Source organism: Magnolia sinica, chromosome 5, assembly GCF_029962835.1.
Source record: "Magnolia sinica isolate HGM2019 chromosome 5, MsV1, whole genome shotgun sequence".
Classification (NCBI taxonomy): domain Eukaryota; kingdom Viridiplantae; phylum Streptophyta; class Magnoliopsida; order Magnoliales; family Magnoliaceae; genus Magnolia; species Magnolia sinica.
Window position 1 is genome coordinate 5,802,078 of NC_080577.1, and position 12,660 is coordinate 5,814,737.

At 45.3% G+C, this 12,660-nt stretch overlaps 1 protein-coding gene and 1 non-coding gene across 6 annotated transcripts; both read left to right on the forward strand.

Moving 5' to 3' along the window:
• The first annotated feature begins 1,129 nt into the window (after positions 1 to 1,129).
• Positions 1,130 to 12,322, forward strand: LOC131245247 (callose synthase 12-like). 5 transcript variants are annotated; one of them, XR_009170813.1, is made up of 3 exons: positions 1,131 to 6,597; positions 9,662 to 9,756; positions 12,093 to 12,322. XR_009170813.1 is itself a non-coding variant. In XM_058244570.1 (2 exons), the coding sequence occupies exon 1, from the start codon at positions 1,218 to 1,220 to the stop codon at positions 6,582 to 6,584; it is 5,367 nt and encodes a 1,788-aa protein (XP_058100553.1). In that variant the 5' UTR covers positions 1,130 to 1,217; the 3' UTR covers positions 6,585 to 6,597; positions 12,093 to 12,322. The 5 variants fall into 5 exon arrangements, 4 of the variants coding, with proteins under 4 accessions (XP_058100553.1, XP_058100555.1, XP_058100554.1 ...); XM_058244570.1 differs by lacking the exon at positions 9,662 to 9,756 and having other exon boundaries at positions 1,130 to 6,597; XM_058244572.1 differs by lacking the exons at positions 9,662 to 9,756; positions 12,093 to 12,322 and adding an exon at positions 10,046 to 10,472 and having other exon boundaries at positions 1,130 to 6,597.
• On the forward strand, positions 4,204 to 4,284 carry LOC131247740 (small nucleolar RNA J33). Its single transcript, XR_009172012.1, has one exon. It is a non-coding gene; the product is annotated as a small nucleolar RNA J33 (small nucleolar RNA).
• Positions 12,323 to 12,660: the final 338 nt, after the last annotated feature.

Consider the following 12,660-nt stretch of genomic DNA (forward strand, 5'->3'; position numbering starts at 1 on the left):
ATATTCAGTATAAACGTGACTTATCTGTGAGCAACAGCAGCTTCCACCTGATGAGCGGGGGAGATCATGTACACGTGTCTTATGTTGGCAAGTATGGCCTGGATAGCCTTTTCAATTTCCAGTCGCGTGAATATCCTAGCATTTCATATGACTCTTATTTGAGCATGTGTATGGATGGTGCTCTTGGAACCGTTCAAGAAGTAGTCCCCATGGTTTAGGCTTTCCATTAATCGAACGGTTCAGACCATTTGCAAGACCAATCCAACGTATTCTGCTCATAGTGGGCCGTTCTCTTGAATAGTTCGGAAGCCCATGCTAATTCCCCAGTCACGGAGGCACAATCCAAATTGGTGCTCCCGCAGCGTAAGTTACCAGTCGTGTGGTGCGTCAACAAGACAATAAAACCAGGAGAAAATTATCACTGTATTGCCACCTTTTATCCACCATCTTTTATGAACCGTGTAAAACTTACCTTTCCAACTTTAGACCTTGTACGCACGAACAGAGCATTTGAGGATGGGCAATGCCAGGTGAAAAGTTCGTGTATTTTCGTCCTGAAATGCTATGTCCCTACATAGAAGGTCTAAGTTCGAAAGGTCAGTTTTGGATTTCATAAAAGACTATGGATAAAAGGTAACGTTTACAGTGGTAATTATCTCTAAAACCAGGAAACGCACACGCACGCACATTTCTCCTCATCGTTTCCGCCTACTTCCATTCTCGGCGTTATTTGATACTCTGATAGAGTGTGACGTTGATGCGCAGCAACTGATAAATTGTAAACGTGGCTTATATCCACTCAAAGTAAACGGCCAAAATGGCACAATGCATGTAGAAGGGTAATCACTTAAAATTTTAAGTTGATTGAATCAATCTTAACCTCTGATTATTGAAGGGCATCTGCTCATTCAATTTGAACGGTTTGTATTTTTATTATGACCATACATTAATCATCCAATTTATAAAAGTAGAATCAGTTCCTATTAGTTCGAAAGTTATCAAAACTGAGAGCCACTAGGTGGACGGATTATTTTAACTTATCAATATGCTACGTGGCAATTTTATTAGAGCCTGAGTATTAAGCATCAGACTCTATTAGAGTACCAAAGTACATCTCTATCCATCATCCACTCACTCATCTCACCTCATTTGTTCCCTCTTCACAGGCGGAACAGAGCAGAAGAAGAAGCAGAGAGAGAGAGATAGAGCTCGATGTCATGAGCCTGCGGCAGCGGCAACCACAGGCCGTCCATGGCCGGGGCCAGGGGCCCGGGTCGGGGTACGGTCCGCACCGCGGCCCCACCGTACTGGACGAAGAGCCGTTCAACATAATCCCCATCCACAACGCTCTATTCGACCACCCATCCCTCCGATACCCGGAGGTCCGAGCTGCGGCCGCCGTCCTGCGAATGGTCGGAGACCTTCGGCGGCCCCCGTTCGTCCCCTGGCATGACGGCATGGACATCCTCGACTGGCTCGGCGCCTTCTTCGGCTTCCAGCGCGACAACGTCCGTAACCAGCGCGAGCACCTCGTCCTCCTTCTTGCCAACGCCCAGATGCGAGCCCCGCTCGCCCCCGAACACGCCGGCTCCCTCGACCCCGCCGTCGTCCGCAGCGTCCGACGCAAGCTCCTCTCCAACTACTACTCCTGGTGCGGCTACCTCGGCCGGAAATCCAACATCTCAATCAGTGAGCGTCGGAACGCCGATCCGCGCCGCGAGCTGCTCTTCACTTCCCTCTACCTCCTTGTATGGGGCGAGGCCGCCAATCTCCGCTTCGTTCCCGAGTGCATCTGCTACATCTACCACCACATGGCATCGGAGCTCCACCGCGTCCTCGAGGGCTTCATCGATGACAATACCGGGCGGCCGATCCTCCCTTCCGTGTCCGGCGAGAACGCCTTCCTCCTCCGCGTCATCACTCCCATCTACCAAACCATCAAGGCTGAGGTCGACGCCAGCCGCAACGGGACCGCCCCTCATTCTGCCTGGCGCAACTACGACGACATCAATGAGTACTTCTGGAGTCGCCGCTGCTTCAACCGTCTGAAATGGCCACTCGATCTCAGCAGCAACTTCTTCGTGACGGGCACCAGCAGCGGCGGCCACAAGAAGGTCGGGAAGACGGGGTTCGTCGAGCAGCGCTCATTCTGGAATGTGTTCCGCAACTTCGATCGCCTGTGGGTAATGCACATCCTCTTCCTGCAGGCTGCCATCATCGTCGCGTGGCAGGGCACAAAGTACCCATGGGGGGCTCTGCAGAATCGGGACGTTCAGGTTCGGGTTCTCAGCATATTCATCACTTGGGGTGGCCTTCGGTTCGTCCAGTCCGTGCTCGACGCTGGGACCCAGTACAGCCTCGTCTCCAGGGAGACGCCGTGGATTGGTGTGAGGATGGTGCTGAAGAGTGTTGCATCCATGGCGTGGACTGTTGCCTTTGGAGTCCTCTACGGTCGGATTTGGTCACAGAGGTATCGGGACAGAAGGTGGTCGTATCAGGCAAATTTGAGGGTGTGGAATTTCCTCGAGGCCATGCTTGTGTTCCTTTTGCCGGAGCTGCTGGCAATTATTCTCTTCATCCTTCCATGGATCCGGAATTTCCTTGAGAAGGCGAATTGGAAGATCTTGTATGTGGTGATGTGGTGGTTCCAGGGCCGTACGTTCGTCGGCCGTGGCTTAAGGGAAGGGATCATTGACAACTTGAAGTATTCCCTGTTCTGGGTCATGGTTCTTGCTTCCAAATTCTCCTTCAGCTACTTCCTCCAGATCAAGCCCATGATCGGCCCGACAAAGGCCATCTTGAATATTAGGCGCATCAATCCCAAGTGGCATGAGTTCTTCGGCAACACAAACAGGTTTGCCGTCGTGCTAATCTGGCTGCCGGTTGTCCTGATCTTCCTCATGGATATGCAGATCTGGTACTCCATCTTCTCATCCATAGTCGGGGCATTGATCGGGCTGTTATCTCACCTGGGTGAGATCCGGAATATCAACCAGCTGAGGCTGAGGTTCGAGTTCTTCGCGAGCGCGATGCAGTTCAACCTGATACCAGAGGAGCACCCGTTCGAGAAGGGGGGGACCCTCATGAGCAAATTCAGTGATGCTGTCAATCGGCTGAAGCTGCGGTACGGGCTGGGCCGCCCCTACAAGAAGATTGAATCGTATCAGGAGGCAAACAGGTTTGCCCTGGTCTGGAACGAGATAATCTTGTCATTCCGGGAAGAAGATATCATCAGTGACCACGAGCTGGAGCTTATGGAATTGCCGCCGAATTCCTGGAATATAAGGGTCATCCGATGGCCATGCATCCTCCTCTGCAACCAGCTGCTGCTTGCCCTCAACCAGGCGAAGGAGCTGGACGTCTCAGACAAGGTTCTGTGGCAGAAGATATGCAAGAACGAGTACCAGCGGTGCGCCGTCGTCGAAGCTTACGACAGCGTGAAGTACTTGCTGCCTGCTATCATTATGGATGGCACGGAGGATCATTCCATTGTCTTAAACCTGTTTGTCAAGATCGACAAAATGCTTCAGTTTGGGGAGTTCACACAGACATACAGGACAGCAGTGCTCCCAGCCATCCATGCCAAGCTGATATCCCTCGTTGATATCCTCATCAGCCCGAATAAAGAGTTGAGCAAGGTGGTGAATACGCTGCAGACGCTTTACGACATTTGGTTCCGTGATCTCCCAAAGGTGAAGCGGCCTATTGAGGAGTTGAGGCAGGAAGGGCTGGTGCCTCGGCAGGCCATGGATGGGCTGCTCTTTGAGAATGCTGTCATGTTGCCAAGCACCGAGAACACGGCCTTTTACTGGCAGGTCAGGCGTCTGCAGACTATTCTAATGTCAAGGGACTCAATGAATAATATCCCGGTGAATCTTGAGGCTCGACGCCGGATTGCTTTCTTCAGTAATTCGTTGTTCATGAACATGCCTCGTGCTCCTCCGGTTGAAAAGATGCTCGCTTTCAGCGTTCTTACTCCCTACTATAGTGAGGACGTGCTGTACAGCAGGGAGCAACTACGGACTGATAACGAAGATGGTGTCTCGATCCTGTTCTATTTGCAGAAGGTTTTCGATGATGAGTGGCATAATTTTCTCGAGCGCATGCGCAGGAATGGAATGAATGACGATGAAGATATCTGGACAGACAGATTGAGGGACCTTCGTCTTTGGGCGTCGTACAGAGGCCAGACCCTGGCCCGCACGGTCAGGGGAATGATGTATTATGACAAGGCTCTTAAAATGCTGGCCTTTCTCGATACAGCGTCGGAGATGGACATCAGCGAAGGGACGAGAAAGCTTGCTGTTATTGGTTCAACGATGCGAAGTAGGAGCAAGAGCAAGGTCGATGGTTTGGGCACCGCTAGGTCTCTGACTTCCAAAGGTGTAAATAACATGGTGAGCAGTGGGGTTGATATGTTATTCAAGGGCCATGAGTACGGTGCTGCTCTGATGAAATACACGTATGTGGTTGCCTGCCAGATATATGGCTCTCAGAAAGCTAAGAAAGATCCACGTGCGGAGGAGATCTTGTATCTGATGAGAGAGAATGAAGCCCTTCGGGTGGCCTATGTCGACGAGGTTCACACTGGGCGAGACGAAGTGGAGTATTACTCTGTTCTGGTGAAGTTTGATCAGCGGCTGCAGAAGGAGGTGGAGATCTATAGGATCAGGTTGCCAGGGCCATTGAAGCTTGGAGAAGGTAAGCCGGAGAACCAGAACCATGCCATTATCTTCACGAGGGGCGATGCGGTTCAGACCATTGACATGAATCAAGACCACTACTTTGAAGAATCCCTCAAAATACGGAATCTGTTAGAGGAATTCCCAAGGTACTATGGCATCCGAAGGCCTACAATTTTAGGAGTACGAGAGAATATATTCACCGGTTCGGTCTCATCGCTGGCATGGTTCATGTCGGCTCAGGAGACGAGCTTTGTCACCCTTGGGCAGCGGGTTCTGGCCAACCCTCTGAAGGTGCGGATGCATTACGGTCACCCGGACGTGTTCGATCGGCTGTGGTTTATGAGCCGTGGTGGCCTCAGCAAGGCTTCCAGGGTCATCAACATCAGTGAGGACATATTTGCTGGCTTTAATTGCACATTGCGTGGAGGCAATGTGACACACCATGAATATATCCAGGTTGGCAAGGGACGAGATGTCGGACTGAATCAGATATCTATGTTTGAGGCTAAGGTTGCGAGTGGCAACGGAGAGCAGATGCTGAGCAGGGATGTGTATAGGTTAGGCCACAGATTGGACTTCTTCCGAATGCTGTCATTTTACTACACAACTGTAGGGTTCTTTTTCAACACAATGGCAGTAGTGGTGACCGTCTACGTCTTCGTCTGGGGCCGCCTTTATATGGCTCTTAGCGGAATTGAGGATGCCATCAGGGAAACTGCAAATTCTACCAGCAATAAGGCCCTTGGTGCAGTCCTCAATCAGCAGTTTGTCATCCAGATGGGTCTGTTCACTGCCCTCCCAATGATTGTGGAAAACACTCTTGAGCACGGTTTCCTTCCTGCTGTCTGGGATTTCTTGACAATGCAGTTCCAGCTTTCATCCTGTTTCTACACTTTCTCTATGGGAACTCGTACGCATTTCTTCGGGCGGACGATTCTCCATGGAGGTGCAAAGTATCGAGCCACTGGGCGTGGCTTTGTCGTGCAGCACAAGTGCTTCGCTGAGAACTACAGGCTCTATGCTCGTAGCCATTTTGTGAAGGCCATCGAGCTCGGGGTAATACTGACGGTATATGCTTCGTACAGCCCTGTTGCCAAGTCCACTTTTGTTTACATAATAATGACAATCTCGAGTTGGGTTATGGTGGCATCGTGGATCATGGCTCCCTTTGTTTTTAATCCATCTGGTTTTGATTGGTTGAAAACTGTATATGATTTCGATGATTTTATGAACTGGATATGGTATCGTGGTGGGGTATTCACAAAAGCGGAGCAGAGCTGGGAGACATGGTGGTACGAGGAACAGGATCATTTGAGAACAACGGGTCTTTGGGGGAAGTTATTGGAGATAATTCTAGATCTCCGCTACTTTTTCTTCCAGTATGGGATCGTATACCAGCTTGGCATCGCCAATAAAAGCACCAGCATTGCCGTCTATTTGCTGTCTTGGATCTATGTGGTTGTGGCTGTTGCTATTTATCTGGTAATCATGCATGCTCATGACAAGTATGCTGCGAAGGAGCACATTTACTACCGGGCAGTTGAATTGTTCATCATCTGCCTCACGACACTGGTGGTCATCATATTGCTGAGATTCACCCAGTTCAAATTTATTGATCTGCTCACGAGCTTGATGGCCTTCATCCCCACCGGTTGGGGCATAATATGTATTGCCCAGGTGCTTCGGTCCTTCCTACAACCCACCGTGGTGTGGGAAACTGTGGTTTCTTTAGCTCGCCTGTATGATATACTGTTTGGTGTGTTTGTTATGGCCCCTGTGGCACTGCTATCATGGATGCCAGGATTCCAGGCGATGCAGACAAGGATCCTCTTCAACCAAGCTTTCAGCCGGGGCCTCCAAATATCTCGTATTCTAACAGGCAAAAGATCTAATGGTTGACTTATGACTCGAGGTAACTCTCCACTGAGTCTTTTGGAGTCTTGATTTTTAAAGTTCGTATGTTAGTTATACATGGATTTTTTTTTTTTTTGTTTTTTCCTTCACCTCAGTCTTGATTTTGACTGCACTGAACCTGTCACCTGACCCATACCTGTGGTTGTGCATATGAATGCTGCAATTTATGATATCCTTCGCTACCTTTTGAATGTTGATTGAGACTGCATTCTTTTCTCAGTTTGTTCACTTTCCCAACCCTACTTTAGACCATGTTAGATTTTGCAGATACTGCAAATGGGCTTCTGCAAATATTTGGAAGCTTTCTGATGTCATCACCAATATTATAAGCTTATGCTAGCTTTTGTGCCCTCGTTTATTTATTGCGAGCATATGTAGTAATGTGTCTTTTGAGGTTTGCTAGCTCCACAAGCTCTCTCCATAGTTGACATGCACCTTTACATGGAGCTCGGGTCCCAACTTGGCAAGTGTGTGGGGCTTCACCTTGAAGATGATCATATGTAAAAATCAGGCTGGTCACCACTCATCAGGTGGCTACACTACTATGAATAGAATGGATGGCTTAAGTTGCCAATGGTCCACACGCAACATGCTGTTGTGGTCCTCTTGATGACAGCCTCTTTTTTTGTGCAGTCATCTCAAGTCGACAATGGTCCACATTCAACATTCAGTTGTGCCCTCGTGGTGACCATCTGGAAAAGTCAGGTTGGTCCCCACTCATCAGGTGGCTACACTTGTATGAAAAGAATGGACGGCTTAAGTCGAGTGTGACAAGTGGTGTCTGTGGGCTATCAAATCTGTATTCCAAAGTGGAATTTCTTGGGACATAAAATTGGAAGCATTCCAGGCACATGAGAAAATTGATTTGGAATTGACGATAAGATCTTTATGCCTCACTCCTTGTCGTGTGTTCTTCATTGCATGGGACAATTAAACGTATCGATTCTGAAAATGATAGAGCAGGCAATTCTTCTGGGAAAAATTCACTGCCTTGTTGGACGTGCTTGTTCAGCAATTTCCTTTGGAAGCAGGTTGTTGGCTGATATTAGTTATGTTTCCGTACTCTGTGAGTGGCTTTTGCCTTCTGTTTTCAGTTAAATGCAAATCTTACTTAGGTATCGTGCCATTTTTATTTTTTATTTTTGGAAGCAATTTACTTCAAGTATGCATAATCTTTTGTTAGATCTTCTCAATAGTCTCTATTAATTTCTTAACATTTGCATTGCCTCTCTTTAGAATTGCAAAAATACTCAGGTTGTCTTGCTCTATTTGGTTTGTAAAACATCTATTGTTGATGCTGGGACATGTGATGACCTAACCCTAGATGCATGTATAATCAGGTTAAAGAATATTCAAATAAATACACCAATTAACTAACTGTTTCCAATTAAAGGGATTAGGTAAATCTCAACACAAAGATGAGGTTATTTCGCCAGGATCATGCCCCTTGGCATAAGATCACGTAAATAGTAAAAAGGGAGGACCTCAGAATATGAGGATATCCCAGATTTAGAAAAAGTCAATCCATGAGTAAGCTTGGATCTGATTCTACTGACTAACCATCCTCGAACTAGAAAGGGGTATCTAGAGAGAAACGAAAGGGGTGAAGGATGAGAGGTTCGAGATGAAGAAAGTATAGGTCCTTTAGTCGTCAAAAGAAAAGGAGGATGGTTTTTACATTTTCCTGCATCTCGAAGATCTTAGAAAGAGGGAAACTCGAATCGAGGTGAAATCTTCAACACCCAAGAGCCAATCCTGAAACCATAATATCTTGAATAAAGAGGAAGAAAATAGACGAATTCTTATTCATTCAATAATAACGAAAATAGGGTTTCTCAAAACGTATACATAAACTATGGAAAAAGTAAAAGTGTACTAAAGCCCCTGGAAACAAGAAAATAACAAAAAGACGAAAAATAAAGAAAGTCGCAATAAAGCTTCCGAAACAAGAAAAATAACAAAAAAGTCCAAAATTAAAACACTCATGTGAAATCCGACCTATGGATCTATGGTCGGGGTGAACACCTGTGTGGTAGGGTGTAAAATCCGACCCATGGATCTATGGTCAGGGTGCGGTCATGCCACTCCTGCACTCGTAGCGCGGCAAAAAGTGGGTCCGATGGACCCGTCATCCATCCACATCAACTCCTCCGTTCTGGCACTCTGTCGGCGACGCCTTCTCCTCTGATACACTTTAAAGGGCGTACCACTGATGTCCACATCAATTGTCTTCTAACAACCATGGTTTCCTTTAATGAGTTCTACCTCTTCTAGATGCTAGTGGTATTTCATTGGGGTGGACGAGCAAGCTGAGCCCCAAAGCTCTGGTGAGGCTATATGCAAGGGGTGAAGCAGAGTATCGTACAAGAACCATAACATTCTATCGGTTTTTAACCTCTATTAGATGATGGCTTGAGGTTGGTGTGTTCAAGGCTTGTGTGTATGGTTTATAAGTTCCCGCATCTAATTACTAATAATGGGTGGGACAAGTCTACGTTGATGATGATGATGATGCTGATCTAATTACTAATATTCGTTTGGGTGTTTGGGAATTGGGGGATTGTAGTAACTATTAGAGAAGTCTTGAATCTTTATGGAGGTTGTCTACGAAGGGGATGAAGAAAGCTCTAGAGATGGATTTCTGATCAACGAATTGAAATCAACCGCACTTGCCAAGGTTAAGGGTTCTCGATTGTAAGGAGTTGACCACGGGCATCGACACTATTGGGTGGGAAAAACCTATGGGGAACATTTTGTTCAACTGATTGACCTGGGTCTAGATTTGACGATGAGCACTCATGTGGTGCCTTTTGTAGTGGAAGAGGTTGAAGCTTCTCTAGGCAAGCTGACTCACCATAGAAACTGCAAGCTGACTCATTGTAGAAACCCAATTGTTGAGCATTTGAAAATCATTAGTAACTAAGAGGAATGTCTGATGCATTTGCACTGCCCTCTTGAACCACAATTACTATATATGTTTATGCTAGTACAAGTTAATTGTAATTTTAGTCGTAGCTCTGATATCAACCACAATTCATTGAGAGGATTATGCCGTGTTGCAGGTAGAGAGACGGAATTTTTTGAGTGGCTGGTAGAGGCTGTTTCGTGTATATATGTCATATAACAGCTCCCATTTTCTTTTCACATTCCGACCGAGGTTCCATCTGTTTCTTTATTCTCTCTTACTGGTGTAGTGAATTTATTTTACCTGATCATTCATCCGATGTCTCATTGCAGCACTGTTATTAGCAGTTTGTAGGCCTTCACATTTCTGCTAATCCCTTTAGTCCAATTTCATCTACCTATTCATTTCTACTCTGAAATTGTGACGTTTTGTAATTTCCTTTTGAAAATATCCCACCTTTTGCTGCTTATTCTCATGGATGATTCTGTATCCGCAATAGGCTGAATATGATTTGTGGATTCCTTTGGGAATCATATACCAGTGATGTAGGGAAATGTTAGAATTTACTCATCTGATGATGGTCCCTGCAACCAAGCACTCAAGCATGACTGTTGCTTGTCCCTTTGAAACATGCATGCAATAGTTGGGATGGAGGTTGATAATGGGTGGGAGTCAGACTAATAGTTGGGCTGGAGGTTAATACTGCATGGGACTGCATTGGTATACTAGTGAGCCTCTACCATGGCTGATCACCAAGAGCTGGATAAAAGAGGAAGGTTGATGTTTGGTGGGCAGCTGATCATAAAACTTATGCCAATCTACCTTTTAAAAGTCGTCTCTTATCACTGGGAGAAATGCTCAGATGATGATGATAACTCAACCGTCAATGCTCTTGATTTCTTTTCTATTTTTTAACTGATTCATGAAATCTGGTTTTAATGATCTGAATAATAAATGATCTAGTTTCACATGTAATTGCAATTAAATTAGTTATCAAAGGCTGAGTTCCCTGTTTGTGCACCAAGTTTATACTTGTGGGGCCCCGGCTTGTCTTATCCAAGCCATTGAATAAGCTTGTCCAGCTAGAGATGGATATCTGACCAAGTTTGTACATGCAGGGCCCATGGCTGTTTATAAATGATCGTAGGAGATTTTTTGGGCATGTTCCATCCTTGATGGGGGCCATCAGATCAATGGCTTGGATAAACCTACCATAATCAACAATCATGATCTCTAAAACATAATTACAATAAACTAAAATGAGATGTCCTCATTTTTTTGAAGTGGCAACCAAACAGGCCTGAATAATTTGGTACTTAAAGTTGGAAGTATTCCAGGCAAATGAGAAAATTAATTTAGAATTGATGATAGGACCTTTTCACCTGAGTCCTTGTCATGTGTTCTTCATAACATGGGACCATGAAATATATTGATTCTGACAACAATGGATTAGGCAAATTCTTCTCACAGTAACTACCTCCATGGGACGTTCTTGTTCAGCATCTCCTTTGATAAAGGGTTGCTGGCTGCTATTAGTTCTTCTGCTTCTGCGCTTTGTGAGTGGCTTTTGCCTTTTCGCCTCAGTTTAATGCCATTTTTTTTGAGGCGGCATTTTGCTTGGAGAATGCATTTATTCTTTTCTTAGGTCATCTCAATAGTCCTTGTTAATTTCCTTCCTTTTGTATTACTTCTCTTCAGAATTGTAAAATACTCCTGCTGTCTTGTTTCATTTGGTCTTTAAAATGTCCATTATTTCATAACAACCATGGTTCCTTACCAAGTTTCACCTCTTTTAGTGGTATTTCAGTATGGTGGGAGAGCAAATTGAGGTATGAAATGCTCTGGTCGCTATATGCAAGGGGTGATGGCTTGGCCTGTTGAAGGCTTGCAAATAAGCTTATGCATTTAATTACTAATAATGGGTGGGACAAGGCTACGATGATGATGATCTAACTACTAATCTTTTGGGGGTGTCTGGGGCATTGTGGTAGCTGCTAAGCAGGTCTTAATCTCTATGGAGGTTGTGTACTAGGGGTTGAAGAAAGCTCAGCTAGAGATGGATTTCTGATGAAGAAAATCAACCCCATGTACTTATCCAATAATGATTTTCCAAGATTTCCATGAGCACTACTGAAACATTGGATTACCATGGATTCCAATTTTTGGGGTCTCGATGGGATAACAAGAGCTCTCATAGTAGTCACCTCGTATCTTGTGCGTAGAATTTGACTAGGTGTTTGAAATCTAACATTTCCTTCGCCATCCAAACATAGTGAAACATCCTCTTTTTTTTTCTTTTTTTGGTCTTTTTCTGTTCTTCTGTTGTGGCTTTTGTGACGGAAGAGGTTGAAGCTTCTCTAGTCTGTATCCGATGGGGAGTTGGTAACTTCTCCACATCTCCATCCCCTATGAACCTGCAAGCTAACTCATCATAGAAAACCTAGTTGATTAGTATTTGAGAAATCTCGGATGCATTTCCACTGCCCTCTTGAACAACAACTACTATATTTATGCATCTGAAAGTTAATTTGTAATTTTAGTTGTAGTGCTGATATCAGACATGATTCACTGAGAGCATTATGTTGCAGGTAGAGAGACGAAATGTTCGGAATTAGAGTGGCTAGTAGAGGCTGTTTCACATGTGTATATATATCATATGACACCTACCATTTTCTGTTCACATTCCAATTGAGGTCCCATGTGTTTCTTTGTTTCTCTCGTACTGCTGTAATTAGTTTCTATTTTACCTTATATTCGTCCGATTTCTCATTGCAGCACTGTAATTAACAGTTAGTAGGCCTTCACATTTTGCTAATCATTTTGATTGTATTTGTATTCATTGCTATTCTGAAATTGTGGACTAGCGTTGCAATTTCTTTTGAAAAGATCCCACCTTCAGGAATGATAACCATTGATGTAGGGGAATGTTAAAATTTACTCACCGGCTGGTGGGCCCTGCAATCAAATGGCCGAACATGACCTTTCATGTGTGTGGGTGCTTGATGCTTGGCAATTTGCATGGAGACTTCCCTCCATGACTATATGCTTCCTCACCCTCTGGAGCATGCACATGCAATATTTGGGCTGGCGGTTGATGCTGGGTGTGGTGTGACAAATATCACCGAGATTTTGAAAATTGTGATAATATTGTGAAAA